At 50.7% G+C, this 13073-nt stretch overlaps 1 protein-coding gene across 3 annotated transcripts in view; it reads left to right on the top strand.

Annotated features, from left to right (window-relative positions):
- The window catches only part of LOC139756380 (uncharacterized), a 127445-nt gene that overhangs the window by 91120 nt on the left and 23252 nt on the right, over positions 1–13073 (top strand). For 2 of the 3 annotated variants that reach the window (XM_071675773.1, XM_071675772.1), the window contains exon 2: positions 6079–7190. In XM_071675773.1, the coding sequence (XP_071531874.1) occupies positions 6971–7190 (220 nt within the window). In that variant the 5' untranslated portion in view covers positions 6079–6970. Of the gene's footprint in view, positions 1–1771; positions 2032–6078; positions 7191–13073 lie in introns of those variants that run through there. The other variant, XM_071675774.1, reaches the window with a different exon arrangement.

Genomic DNA, 13073 nt, shown 5'->3' with positions numbered 1-13073 from the left:
AGTGGGCAACCTGATTGGTCGCCATGGACAGTGGGCAGCCTGATTGGTCGCCATGGACAGTGGGTAGCCTGATTGGTCACCATGTACAGTGGGCAACCTGATTGGTCGCCATGGACAGTGGGCAGCCTGATTGGTCGCCATGGACAGTGGGTAGCCTGATTGGTCACCATGTACAGTGGGCAACCTGATTGGTCGCCATGGACAGTGGGCAACCTGATTGGTCGCCATGTACAGTGGGCAGCCTGATTGGTCGCCATGGACAGTGGGTAGCCTGATTGGTCACCATTGACAGTGGGCACCCTGATTGGTCACCATGGATAGTGGGCAACCTGATTGGTCACCATGGAGAGTGGGCAACCTGATTGGTCGCCATGGACAGTGGGTAGCCTGATTGGTCACCATTGACAGTGGGCAGCCTGATTGGTCACCATGGATAGTGGGCAACCTGATTGGTCACCATGGAGAGTGGGCAACCTGATTGGTTGCCATGGACAGTGGGCAACCTGATTGGTCGCCATGGACAGTGGGCAGCCTGATTGGTCACCATTGACAGTGGGCAGCCTGATTGGTCACCATGGATAGTGGGCAACCTGATTGGTCACCATGGAGAGTGGGCAACCTGATTGGTTGCCATTGACAGTGGGCAACCTGATTGGTCGCCATGAACAGTGGGCAGCCTGATTGGTCACCATTGACAGTGGGCAGCCTGATTGGTCACCATGGATAGTGGGCAACCTGATTGGTCACCATGGAGAGTGGGCAACCTGATTGGTTGCCATGGAGAGTGGTCAACCTGATTGATCGCCATGGACAGTGGGCAACCTGATTGGCCACCATGGAGAGTGGGCCACCTGATTGGTCGCCATGGAGAGTGGGCAGCCTGATTGGTCACCATGGACAGTAAGCAACTTGATTGGTCACCATAGACAGTGCTGGCAACCTGATTGGTCACCATGGACAGTGCGGGCAACCTGATTGGTCACCATAGACAGTGCTGGCAACCTGATTGGTCGCCATGGAGAGTGCGGGCAACCTGATTGGTCGCCATGGAGAGTGCGGGCAGCCTGATTGGTCACCATGGAGAGTGCGGGCAACCTGATTGGTTGCCATGGGGAGTGGGCAACTGAGTGGTCGTCATTAGTGTAGCCAGTGAGACCTTCTTATCTCTGTACCGGAAGAAGGGTATGTTATCGATGGCAACATCTCTCTCTCTCTCTCTCTCTCTCTCTCTCTCTCTCTCTCTCTCTCTCTCTCTCTCTCTCTCTCTCTCTCTCTCTCTCTCTCTCTCTCTCCTATTATCGTTATCAGCAAAAGCCAATGGCCCCGTGCGCAGTTTCTTTAGTTCCTGACCACTGGATCAAGCAATTCCCACTTCAGGTCATTATTAACAAAGACTAGGTTAGGTATAAATTTTGAATAGTTCAAAATCATCTCTTCTAAAAGACGAGACCATTTTTTGATGGATTTTGACCTGGTGGTGTTAGTCTCGAGAGCGGGTCAGAGTAGTTAAGAGATTTAGACGAGACAGTTGAGGTAGACGTGAGTTTAGAGATTTAGACGAGACAGTTGAGGTAGACGTGCGCTGGTTCGGGTGGGGGGTGGTGCGCGCGCACCACTCCCCGGGTCACCCAGATAGCAAGCTGCCGTTTCCACGCGTCCTGATGTGTCGCTTCCGCATCCGCCGTCCTCGTCTCTCAGTATATATTACATCCTTCCTCGCGAGACCTGTGTGGGGGCGCGGGGGGGGCCTGCAGTCCAGCCTTATCTCCCATAGACGGAGATCTCGCTACGAGGCGAATTCTAGATCAGGGAAGGCGTGATCTCGTAATCGATTCTCTGTTCCTCCGAAGTCGGGTTGAAGGGTTTCGAAGACGGCGTCCCATTCATTAGGTTATCCTTTGAATGAGCGTTGACGCGCGCTGGTTCAGTCCCCTGGTGGCGCCGGTCCGCACTGGAGCTTCGCTATACTCAACTCGCCTCTTACGTACGTAATTATCGGACACAACCTTACCCAGCCAGACTCATACGCAGGTAATACACAGGAAAGAATATGTATTTTTGTCTTACAATTGTTTCTCTTATGTCCTCCACCCCTTCGTTATTATTATTATTATCATTATTGTTATTATTATTATTATTATTTTATTATTATTATTATTATTATTATTATTATTATTATTATTATTATTACTATTGTTATTATATAACCACAGGACACCCTTTCATGGGTCTCCTGCAGCTTGGCGACTGCGCTCCGCGCAGGAGCAGGGAAATGATGGACTCTTCTTCTAGAGCGAGAAGGTCAATGACAGTATTGTAACTCCTTTCCGTCCACAAGCACTGCGGAGTCCATAATATATAAACCCCCCTTCCTCCTCCCTCGAGCTCGAGGTTACACCGCGAGTGGAAAAGCCACCTTTGGCAAGGCTGCGCCTCTGGCATTACAGTCTATATCAAAAAATAAAAGGACCCCACTGCATAGGAGTCATACATTTCCCTGCCACTGGAAGTAGAGCAGCCTTGGGTGTATATACCCAGTTGCAACATCGGTCTGTTGTTTTCAAGTCCCCATTTCCACATCGGTCTGTTGTTTTCAAGTCCCCATTTCCACATCGGTCTGTTGTTTTCAAGTCCCCATTTCCACATCGGTCTGTTGTTTTCAAGTCCCCATTTCCACATCGGTCTGTTGTTTTCAAGTCCCCATTTCCACATCGGTCTGTTGTTTTCAAGTCCCCATTTCCACATCGGTCTGTTGTTTTCAAGTCCCCATTTCCACATCGGTCTGTTGTTTTCAAGTCCCCATTTCCACATCGGTCTGTTGTTTTCAAGTCCCCATTTCCACATCGGTCTGTTGTTTTCAAGTCCCCATTTCCACAGGATTGATCACGTATTATGGGCGACATAGTGATAACGCTGGCTTGATATCCCAATAGCGGGTTTCGTTTTCTTTCACGCGGAGATGAACTGTGTGGCCAGCAGGAGAACAACCCCCTTTCGACCCAGCGAGTTACACTGATATATCAAGGAAATGTCACCGAAGACTTGAAAGACTTTTTGCAACTCAAAAGAGTATTTTTTTTTTCTTTTTTTTTTTTTTTAGCTTAGCGGCAATAAATTCAGTCGTGCGGATCCATCCTATGAATTGCTTGCTTCGGATTATCTTCACCTGTTCTGCTTGCTTCGGATTATCTTCACCTGTTCTGCTTGCTTCGGATTATCTTCACCTGTTCTACCGTGTGACGAAGAACGGTTGCACGTCCATCATGTTATCTGTTCTTCCACACGACGAAGAACAGCACCCGCCTCAAGTTTCACCTTTCCTCTCCTTCCTTTTTGTCTTTGGATTATTATATTCTCTTCGTCGCTCTCTCTCTTCCTCTTCACTAATACACCACGTTCTGGCCTAAGTTTAGAAATTCAACTTTGTTGAAAAAAAAATACTTTTGTGGTCACTGAGGAGGAGGAGGAGGAGGCGATGTCATGTACTGTAAATATGGAAAAAGAAGGAATTTTTTTGAATGATGTGTAAACTTAAGGTTGAACTCAGCGATGGCTGTGACAGAAGCCGAACATGTCGTGGGGCGGTAATCTGCGGCTGTGCGCATGTTCTAATGATGGTGCAATACTCCAGCTCCTGGTTGTGGAGGTTTGTGTGTGGGTGTGGGAGGTTTGTGTGTGGGTGGGAGGTTTGTGTGTGGGTGTGGGAGGTCTGTGTGGGTGTGGGAGGTTTGTGTGGGGATGGGAGGTTTGTGTGTGGGTGTGGGAGGTCTGTGTGGGTGTGGGAGGTTGGGTTACAGGAAGGTTCGTTGTTGGATTAGTTGATTGGTTAGTTGGGCTTTGGACTCGTCCATTGCCAGGGGTCATTTAAGCCCACCACACACACACACACACACACACACACACACACACACACACACACACACACACACACTCGTTTTACATGTGGCCCTTGCGACATAGACAGCCACACACGACCCCACAGGTATAATTGCCACCAGTGTAGAAAAGGCTGACGTGTTCCTCCTCACTTCGCCTCCAGAGGCTGTGTTATGAAGGCATTTCAAAGGAACTCAAAAGGGAGTTCTGACAGCAACGGACCAGTGGGTCCTTTTGAGGCTGTTTGTGATGGTGGAAGATATCAAAAACTCACAGATTAATGTGGTCAAAGTCGGAGGTTATACACAGATAATCCAAGAGAGTGTAACCTGCAAATTGACGGTGTGGCTAAGGAGGCGCAAATGATGTAAGTCGTGGACATGAAGCGAAGTATTTAGTCTGGTCTGGTACCTGTAGCACTGCTTTCGCCCATTCTAAGTGGCAAGTCGTTCCATGCGTTTAACACTCCTGGGAATAGTACTTCCGCCTCATTCAAGGTGTGGCGTTTGCCAAGTGTGCCTTGGCTAAGGTGACTTGCGGAGGGCAAGGGCAGTTGATAATCCTGGAAACAGCATTCATGAAGCTATACGAGCATAGCTCCCCCCCCCCCCCGCCGCTTAAAGAAAGACAAAATAACCATTTCGTCATGAATGTCAACTGTTCTGATGCATCTTTCTGTTAATGTCAGTCAGAAGTAAGAATAGTTTCCCACATTTGTGGGCCCTAAGCCCGCATTGTCTAACCCTCACAAGAAATTATTGTACGTAAAAAGTTTTTACATGATCGTAAATGTAAATGTGTGTGTGTGTGTGTGTGTGTGTGTGTGTGTGTGTGTATTATACTCTGTACTGCTCAAGTCATTTCTAACCTTCCATGGTAGCTCACTTGCCTCTGGGCTTCTTCCGATTTCCCTGCTGAATTTACGAGGAAAACGATCGGGTCCTTCTCTTCCCAAACGGCAGATAAGAGAAGGATAAGTAGATTCTCTCTCTCTCTCTCTCTCTCTCTCTCTCTCTCTCTCTCTCTCTCTCTCTCTCTCTCTCTTAAATTGTCCCAGCATTGTAATGAAGCTGCAGAGAAAGCAAATAAGGATGTTAGGATGTGATATTGCTCCTGTACTTAATTCTAGTTTGACCACATCACGAATATGCAGTGCAGTTTCGGGCCTCCCACTCAAGCAAATATATTCCTAAATTGATAGCAGTGCAGCGAAGGGCGACTGAACTGATTTCTTCCTTGCATAACAAACCATATGAGGAGAAACTGTGAGAATTAAACAATGCTCTCCAAGTAAGAGGAGCCTCCGGGGCAATTTGATCGAATGTTTTCGTATACTTAAAAGATTCACCAACGTCGACATTGAAAATTTCTTTACGGTAGCGCCAACATTACCGACGAGAGGAAATAGACTAGAAAATGTACTAAAAAGCATAGAGGTCACCGGGTTAACCTTAACTGTACGAGGTATTTGTTTACCAACGACATTACTGATGCGTGGAATAAGCTCCCAGAAACTTTTGTTCCGAGCAGTATCTACAGAGTTAAGCTTGATCATCACCTGTCACCCTCCGGTACTGAAATGATTCAGTCGATCAGTCATGATAACGCAGTGGTATACAGTGCTACCTTCTCAAAACCACCGATCTCCAGTCGATCAGTCATGATAACGCAGTGGTATACAGTGCTACCCTCTCAAAACCACCGATCTCTCCTTGGGCCATAGTGCAGTAACATGCCAACATTGATTAACCCATCTCGCCTGCATTGAGATAGTATATAGGAATAATTGTATGATTCTTCAGTAAAGATAAAGGCACGGTAAGTCGAGAGAGAGAGGCAGGAGCTCAAGTTTATCCTCATTGGTGTTGTCTTTATAAAAAAAGTGAAAGGATGCATGTCGTTGGTGATGGGGTGCATGACATATTCATGTTCGTTCTACCTGTGACTTTCCTATGAAAATTTCCTTAATGCATATTAATCCTGCAAGGTATTTTTTTTTCTTTCTACCTGTGTTCCGTCCGGCGTGTTGCCGGAGGGTGGGCAGATAGCTTTTGCTTTGCTATCCTTTTCTTTTACTGCTGTGAAGGGTGTTATTTTTTTCTTAAGGCCAGACTATCTCACCTGGATGGACTTTGGTGTCTGTGTGGTCTGTGTATCTATATTATTCTCACTCTCACTGAGGCCCTTTGTTTGCATTTCCAGGTTTAAGTGTTGCTGTTGGCAGAGAAAGAGAGCCGAAATCGACGATGTTGTCCCGCGCTCCATACTGACCCGGGAGTCGTCCACCCCAGCCCACACAACCCCCTCTCCTTACCCCCAACCCTCGAAGCACCAGCTGACTGTGTATGTTGCACTCCCGTGTACCATGCTGCCGGTGCTGTAGCTAGCCCTGCGTACCGTGTGATGGCGGTGCTGTACCGCAGTGAGAGACATGAGGTACACCTCCCATTGGCTCTGTGAGTTAGAAATGTGACGTGTGAGCCTCACCATTACCGAACGTAAGTGACTTCACTATCGCACCTCTCGCCTCCCCCCCTGTGGTGGATAACAGTGATTCCTGGGACCTCCTCCTCTGGTATTTCATGTGGGCAGCGCGCTGGTACTTCTCGGTAACGCGTGAGTGAGTGAGGGAGTTAGGGGGGAAAGGTCTGCCATAACCCTTCCTACCCATCCCTGCGTACCGTGTGATGGTGACCCGTACCACTGGGTACCGTAGGATAGGTGCCAGCGGCCGCGGCGTACCATATCAAAGACTGTGTTGAGTCCCCCTCACCCACACCCACCCTCACCCCTTCCTCTCTCTCCCCCTCGAACTCACCACCACCTCCCCTCTCCCCTTCACCCCCCAAGGAGCACCATCAGAGGCCAGTCCTCATTACAGCAGCACCGGCTCGGTGCACGAGACGTGGCCCACGACCCCTTGCTGCCCCACCGCACCCCACCACCAACACCAGCATCAAGTGGAGGAGACGACCCCCCCATCCAAAACCATCACCACCACCGCCCCGGGATTACCCTTGGCGAGGTGTTTGCAGGAGGCGCCATGGGCTGGCAGGACCCATGCGTGTGACCAGGGCCCGGCACCAGCCATACGATGGACGCCCTCCTGCCGCAGTTGGACGAGGCGTGGGTGCGGCGGACGGTGGGCGGGGGTGAGGGCGGCAGCGGGAGCGAGACCGACTCCGGGTGTGACCCCTTCTCTCCGCTGAGCCTGCCCGACCTGCCGCCCACACCCCCACGGCCGCACCTGACCTCACCCCAGCATCACTACCTACACGACGCCTCCTCCCCCACCTGCGACTTGCCTGCAGCCGGTACGTTAGCCTGTGCTTACCGTAATACTAACACTTGTGACTGTAGGTGCCTGCGGTACTGTAGGTGCCTGCGGTACTGTAGGTTCCTGCGGTACTGTCGGTGCCTGCGGCACTGTAGGTGCCTGCGGTACTGTAGGTTCCTGCGGTACTGTAGATTCCTGCAGTATTGTAGATGCTTGCAGTACTGTAAGTGCTTGCAGTACTGTAGGTTCCTGCGGTACTGTAGGTTCCTGCGGTACTGTAGATTCCTGCAGTATTGTAGATGCTTGCAGTACTGTAAGTGCTTGCAGTACTGTAGGTTCCTGCGGTACTGTAGGTTCCTCCGGTTCTGTCGGTGCCTGCGGTACTGTAGGTGCCTGCGGTACTGTCGGTGCCTGCGGTACTGTAGGTGCCTGCGGTACTGTCGGTGCCTGCGGTACTGTAGGTGCCTGCGGTACTGTAGGTGCCTGCGGTACTGTCGGTGCCTGCGGTACTGTAGGTGCCTGCGGTACTGTCGGTGCCTGCGGTACTGTAGGTGCCTGCGGTACTGTAGGTGCCTGCGGTACTGTAGGTGCCTGCGATACTGTAGGTGCCTGCGGTACTGTCGGTGCCTGCGGTACTGTAGGTGCCTGCGGTACTGTAGGTGCCTGCGGTACTGTAGGTGCCTGCGATACTGTAGGTGCCTGCGGTTCTGTCGGTGCCTGCGGTACTGTAGGTGCCTGCGGTACTGTCGGTTTCTGCGGTACTGTAGGTTCCTGCGGTACTGTAGGTGCCTGCGGTACTGTAGGTTCCTGCGGTACTGTAGGTGCCTGCGGTACTGTAGATTCCTCCGGTTCTGTAGGTTCCTGCGGTACTTTAGGTTCCTGCAGTACTGTAGGTTCCTGCAGTACTGTAGGTGCCTGCAGTATTGTAGGTGCCTGCAGTGCTGTAGGTTCCTGCAGTACTGTAGATTCCTGCAGTATTGTAGGTGCTTACATTACTGTAGATTCCTGCAGTATTGTAGGTGCCTGCAGTACTGTAGGTTCCTGCAGTACTGTATATGCCTGCCGTACTGTATCTTCCTGCAGTACTGTAGGCCTCAAGCCCGTCTCTCTTTCTCTCTCTCTCCGGCTTGCGTCATGCGTGTCCATCCTGTAGTGTTGTTACTGGCATGGATACATCATCACTCTGGATTTGAAGCAGTTGAGTGAATAATACAGAATTTCATTGTTTTATTCTGAGGATGTACCACGTTCATTATACATACGCCACAGTCATTGTCACCGGGAACACCTGCTACCTTCCGAGCAGTGTTCTCTGGTCCTCTGTCCTTGTGTTCATGACGTGTCATGTGCTCGATCCCGGAGGGTTCTGGGACCAGGGGTTCTTGTAGGGAATAACCATACCCAAAGTGTCATTATCCCCGTACATACATTTGCTAGAAGACAGTTCGATTCCCCCTCCTCACACTTCTTCTCCTGTGGAGCTCCAGCGACAGTTTGGGCATATTGGAAACCCTTTAAAAGTCTCTTTCCCCTTTGAGTTCTTTCCCCACGCACAACAAGTAATAACCATACTGAGGAATCCTTTTTCCTTTCTTTTTAACACTTCTTCTTCTTCTTCTTCTTCTTCTTCTTCTTCTTCTTCTTTTCTTTCTTCTTCTTCTTCTTCTTCTTCTTCTTCTTCTTCTTCTTCTTCTTTTTCTTCTTCTTCTTCTTCTTCTTCTTCTTCTTCTTCTTCTTCTTCTTCTTCTTCTTCTCGTGACTATGCACTCACCTGGAACTGCACGTCGCCACGCAGGTCCCAGACCAACTCGGGAAGTTCTCCGGGTCCCCTTCGTGGCCGCAGGTGTAATATACAGATGTTCTTTAGGTCACTCGCGACCTTGGCGTCGTCGTCAGCCAGCCACCATGGTTCGGGCGGTTCCCCCAAAAGCTCAGCCCTTGCGGCACGCCGCTGGTGACACCCCGCAGGGCGCCTCCTCTGCCGTCCGCTAGCGTCATCCTCCTCTCGACAATGATGGGCTACAAGACCCACCAGTTCCTCCTGCTTTGTAGATCCTGCCTCGCAGCGAACACCTCAGTTGGAGCACAGGGTCTCTCGTCAGGCCAGCGAACACCTCGCGATGGAGCACAGGGTCTCGTCAGGCCAGCGAACACCTCGCGATGGAGCACAGGGTCTCGTCAGGCCAGCGAACACCTCGCGATGGAGCACAGGGTCTCGTCAGGCCAGCGAACACCTCGCGATGGAGTTTAGGGTCTCGTCAGGCCAGCGATGCAGCACACAGTCTGTCGGTCCATTACCTTGGGTCAGCGCGGGGCTCGATTGCCAGAAGGTTCGAAGAGATTCGTGACGGGTGTGTGTGTGTGTGTGTGTGTGTGTGTGTGTTTGTGTGTGTGTCTGTGTGTGTGTGTGTGTGTGTGTGTGTGTGTGTGTGTGTGCGTGTTTGTGTGTGTGTTCTTGCTTAAGTGTACTATACGGTGAGGAGAGGGGGAGTTTTTACACTCTTGGGGAGACTCATCTCTCCAACTGTATTGTCATACAACTTATTTTTCTTTCTTTCTAGATGTATGTCTGCAATCCACAGCCACTGTCTCGTTAATCAGTTTGTGTTCTCTGTGTGTGTATGTGGGGTGGGGGGGAGAGGGAAAGACAGAGGGAGAGGGAGAGGGAACATATGTCCTTGTTATCTGCTGCCCCAACCGGTATCTTCGGACTGACACACACACACACACACACACACACACAACTGCCGCAGCCAGCGGATAGGGTAGGTGGGGGTGCCTCCATAGGGGTGGGGATAGGCAGGTTGGGAGGGGATGACCTTCGGGGCGGGGGGGTTGAGGAGGACCTCCTCATGATGAGGAGCGAGAGGCCCTTCGCCAGAGGTGTGGGGATGAAGGGCGAGAGGCCCCCTGCGAGGAATGGTCTGTAGGGAGGGCCCTTGTGAGGTTGGATGGTGTCCCGAGAGTAGAGAGAGAGGCCAGGGGGGCCTCTCATGAGGGACTTCATGTAACGCTACATTAAAAGTCTCAGCTGAATGACGTCCTCCACGTCTCTCTCTCTCTCTCTCTCTCTCTCTCTCTCTCTCTCTCTCTCTCTCTCTCTCTCTCTCTCTCTCTCTCTCTCTCTCTCTCTCCCAACCCCCTCCCTTTATACATCATGACGTCCACCTGTCTCCCCGCCCGTCATGACGTCCACCTGTCTCCCCGCCCATCATGACGTCCACCTTTCTCCCCATCCATCATGCCGCCCCTTGTCTCCCCCATCCAACATGACGTCACCCATATCTTCCCATCCACCATGGCGTCTGTGTTTGTTGAGGAGGCTGTGTCGAAACTGAGATGCAGACCGAGTGAGAGGAGACGGAGCCGAACTGAAGGATGTGGAGGGAACGCAGGGTTGATCCGTCAACGCACGAGTGCATTTGGTTGCTTGTGGATCGAAAGGAATTCATCGATAAGGAGGGGAGAAAAAAAAACGGTTTAGGAGACAGGACAGAACCTTGAGGGACACCGCTGTTGACGGAGAAAGGGAGGAGAGAGAGAGAGAGAGAGAGAGAGAGAGAGAGAGAGAGAGAGAGAGAGAGAGAGAGAGAGAGAGAGAGAGAGGCTGGTCTATCACCAATCATGGAGATAGATCGGCCCGAGAGGAACATAGATATGACGGAGCAAAGTGAGGGAGGGAAGCTTAGAGGTGAGACTCCGATGCCACGCACCGTGTCAGAAGCTTTAGATATGTTGGGCACAGCTTCATGGGATTATTCCCCCCAAAATCTCTCGGGGATGATGACCAGACATTAGTAAGATTGGAAAGAATGTTACCATCTTTCGCCCTCACGTGAGCCATGCTCGTGATGAGAGGGAAGACTGTGTGATTCAAGGTGTCTCTCTCTCGCCCTCACGTGAGCCATGCTCGTGATGAGAGGGAAGACTGTGCGATTCAAGGTGTCTGAGGACATGGGAGTTGAGGAGGGATTCAAATGCCTTTTGGAAATGGTAGATGTCAGAGCGAAAACATGAGGGTTAGAAGGGGTCAGAACGGTCCTCCATCTTGGGGGATGGGATGAACCAAGGCGTCTCCACGAAGAAGTCCTGGGTTTTGACCAGTCGAACAAGCCCAGGTGGAAGTTCAGAGGCACAAGTCAGTACGTGGGGGGTGGATGCCATCGGGACTATGATCCTTGCTTGTGGCCAGAGAGAGAGAGAGAGAGAGAGAGAGAGTGAGAGAAGCGCTTCTCGGAAAGTCCGGAAAAGAGATTGCGGGAAGAGGCATACCGTTAGTAAGAGGAGCATCGGGGATGGGAAGGAATGCTAGAGAGTCATCCCAGGTAGAGTAAGACAGAGGAGAAGCGGGAACCAGAGAGAGAGAGAGAGAGAGAGAGAGAGAGAGAGAGAGAGAGAGAGAGAGAGAGAAAGAGAGAGAGAGAGTGGCTTGGTCTGCGGGAGAGACGCTATAGTATAATCAGGCCGGAAAAGTGAGGGAAAGATCGAACGACAGACGTTCTTAGTGATGCCCAGAGCTAAAGGCCAGGAAGACCTGTCTGTGGCAGACGCGGTGAGGTTATCCCACTGTATGTTTAGGGTTCACGTACACTTATCATGTACGTCTTTGGTTCATGTACACATGATGTACGTCTAGGGTTCATGTACACATATGTATGTCTAGGGTTCATGTACCCATATGACGTATGTCCAGGGTCTTTGTACACAAATAATATGTATGTTGAGGGCCTATGTGTACGTACATGTCTAGGGTCCATGTACACGTACTTAATGTCTTGGTTCCATTGTTCACATATCCTCACGCACACACGACCGGACGTACAGTGTAGGGCCAATATACACATATCATGTTTGTGTTGGGTCCACATGCACGTACATGTCTAAGGTCCATGTACACATACTTATGTCTTGGGTCCATTGTTCACGTACACACGACCGGACGTACAGTGAAGTTGCATATGTTCACACGACCGGACGTACAGTGAGGTTGCGTATATAGACACGACCGGACGTACAGTGAGGTTGAACTTTATACACACGACCAGACGTGCGCTGAGGTTCAACGTTATACACCCGACCGGACGTCCCCCACTGGTGCAAGACTCTCCACATGAACAGCAACGAACCACTTGTCTCCTTATACGTAACCAAAGGTTTTTTTTATTTCATTTTTGTTTTATATTGCTCCTCCTCCTCCTCCTCCTACTACTACTACTACTACTACTACTACTACTGCGTACCGTTTGTTTACATTGCTTCACCTAAAGCTCTGCCGTACGTTTTCTTACCCTCCTGCTACCTGACCCCCTCCATGGGGCAGCCACCGGGCTGGACCACAGCTCGTGTCAGTGTGGTGGTGTATGTGCATCGTTGTGAGGCGGCGAGTGCAGCACAAACTGAGTATTGCATGGCCAGTGTCTCCAAGTGTGGAGGACGTGTCTTGGCCATGAGGGATCTTTGTGACGTGATAGAGGTGGATTGGTGCGCGGTACGCTGACGAGAGAAAGTATGACTCGGACATGTCTGGGGAGTGTAGTTTCTTAAAAGTGTATGTCTGGCGGACTGCAGCTTGAGGTTGGGTTGGGATGGGCTGTGTTTTTTTGGTGCTTGTTGGGTCACTGAACCGTATGTTTGGTCAGTGTGGTGTTTACAGGAGGTGGGAGAGAACCTGGGAATGTTGGTTGTTGGGTCACTGAACCGTATGTTTGGTCAGTGTGTTGTTTACAGGAGGTGGGAGAGAACCTGGGAATGTGGGTTGTTGAAGGGTAAGGCGGGTCTGAGGTATTTATTTTTTGTATAAGGTTTGATGATTGATTAGGGAGTGGCTCAGGTGGAAAAGACCCAGAGGTGTCTCAAAGAACAGGACACAGGAAATGTTCCTCTTTCGTCTTATGGGTGTCAAGTGTCAGCGGATGCAAAG

The sequence above is a fragment of the Panulirus ornatus genome, chromosome 21 (assembly GCF_036320965.1).
Source record: "Panulirus ornatus isolate Po-2019 chromosome 21, ASM3632096v1, whole genome shotgun sequence".
NCBI lineage: Eukaryota > Metazoa > Arthropoda > Malacostraca > Decapoda > Palinuridae > Panulirus > Panulirus ornatus.
Note: the sequence above shows the minus strand (reverse complement) of the source record. Positions and strands in the feature narration are given on the sequence as shown.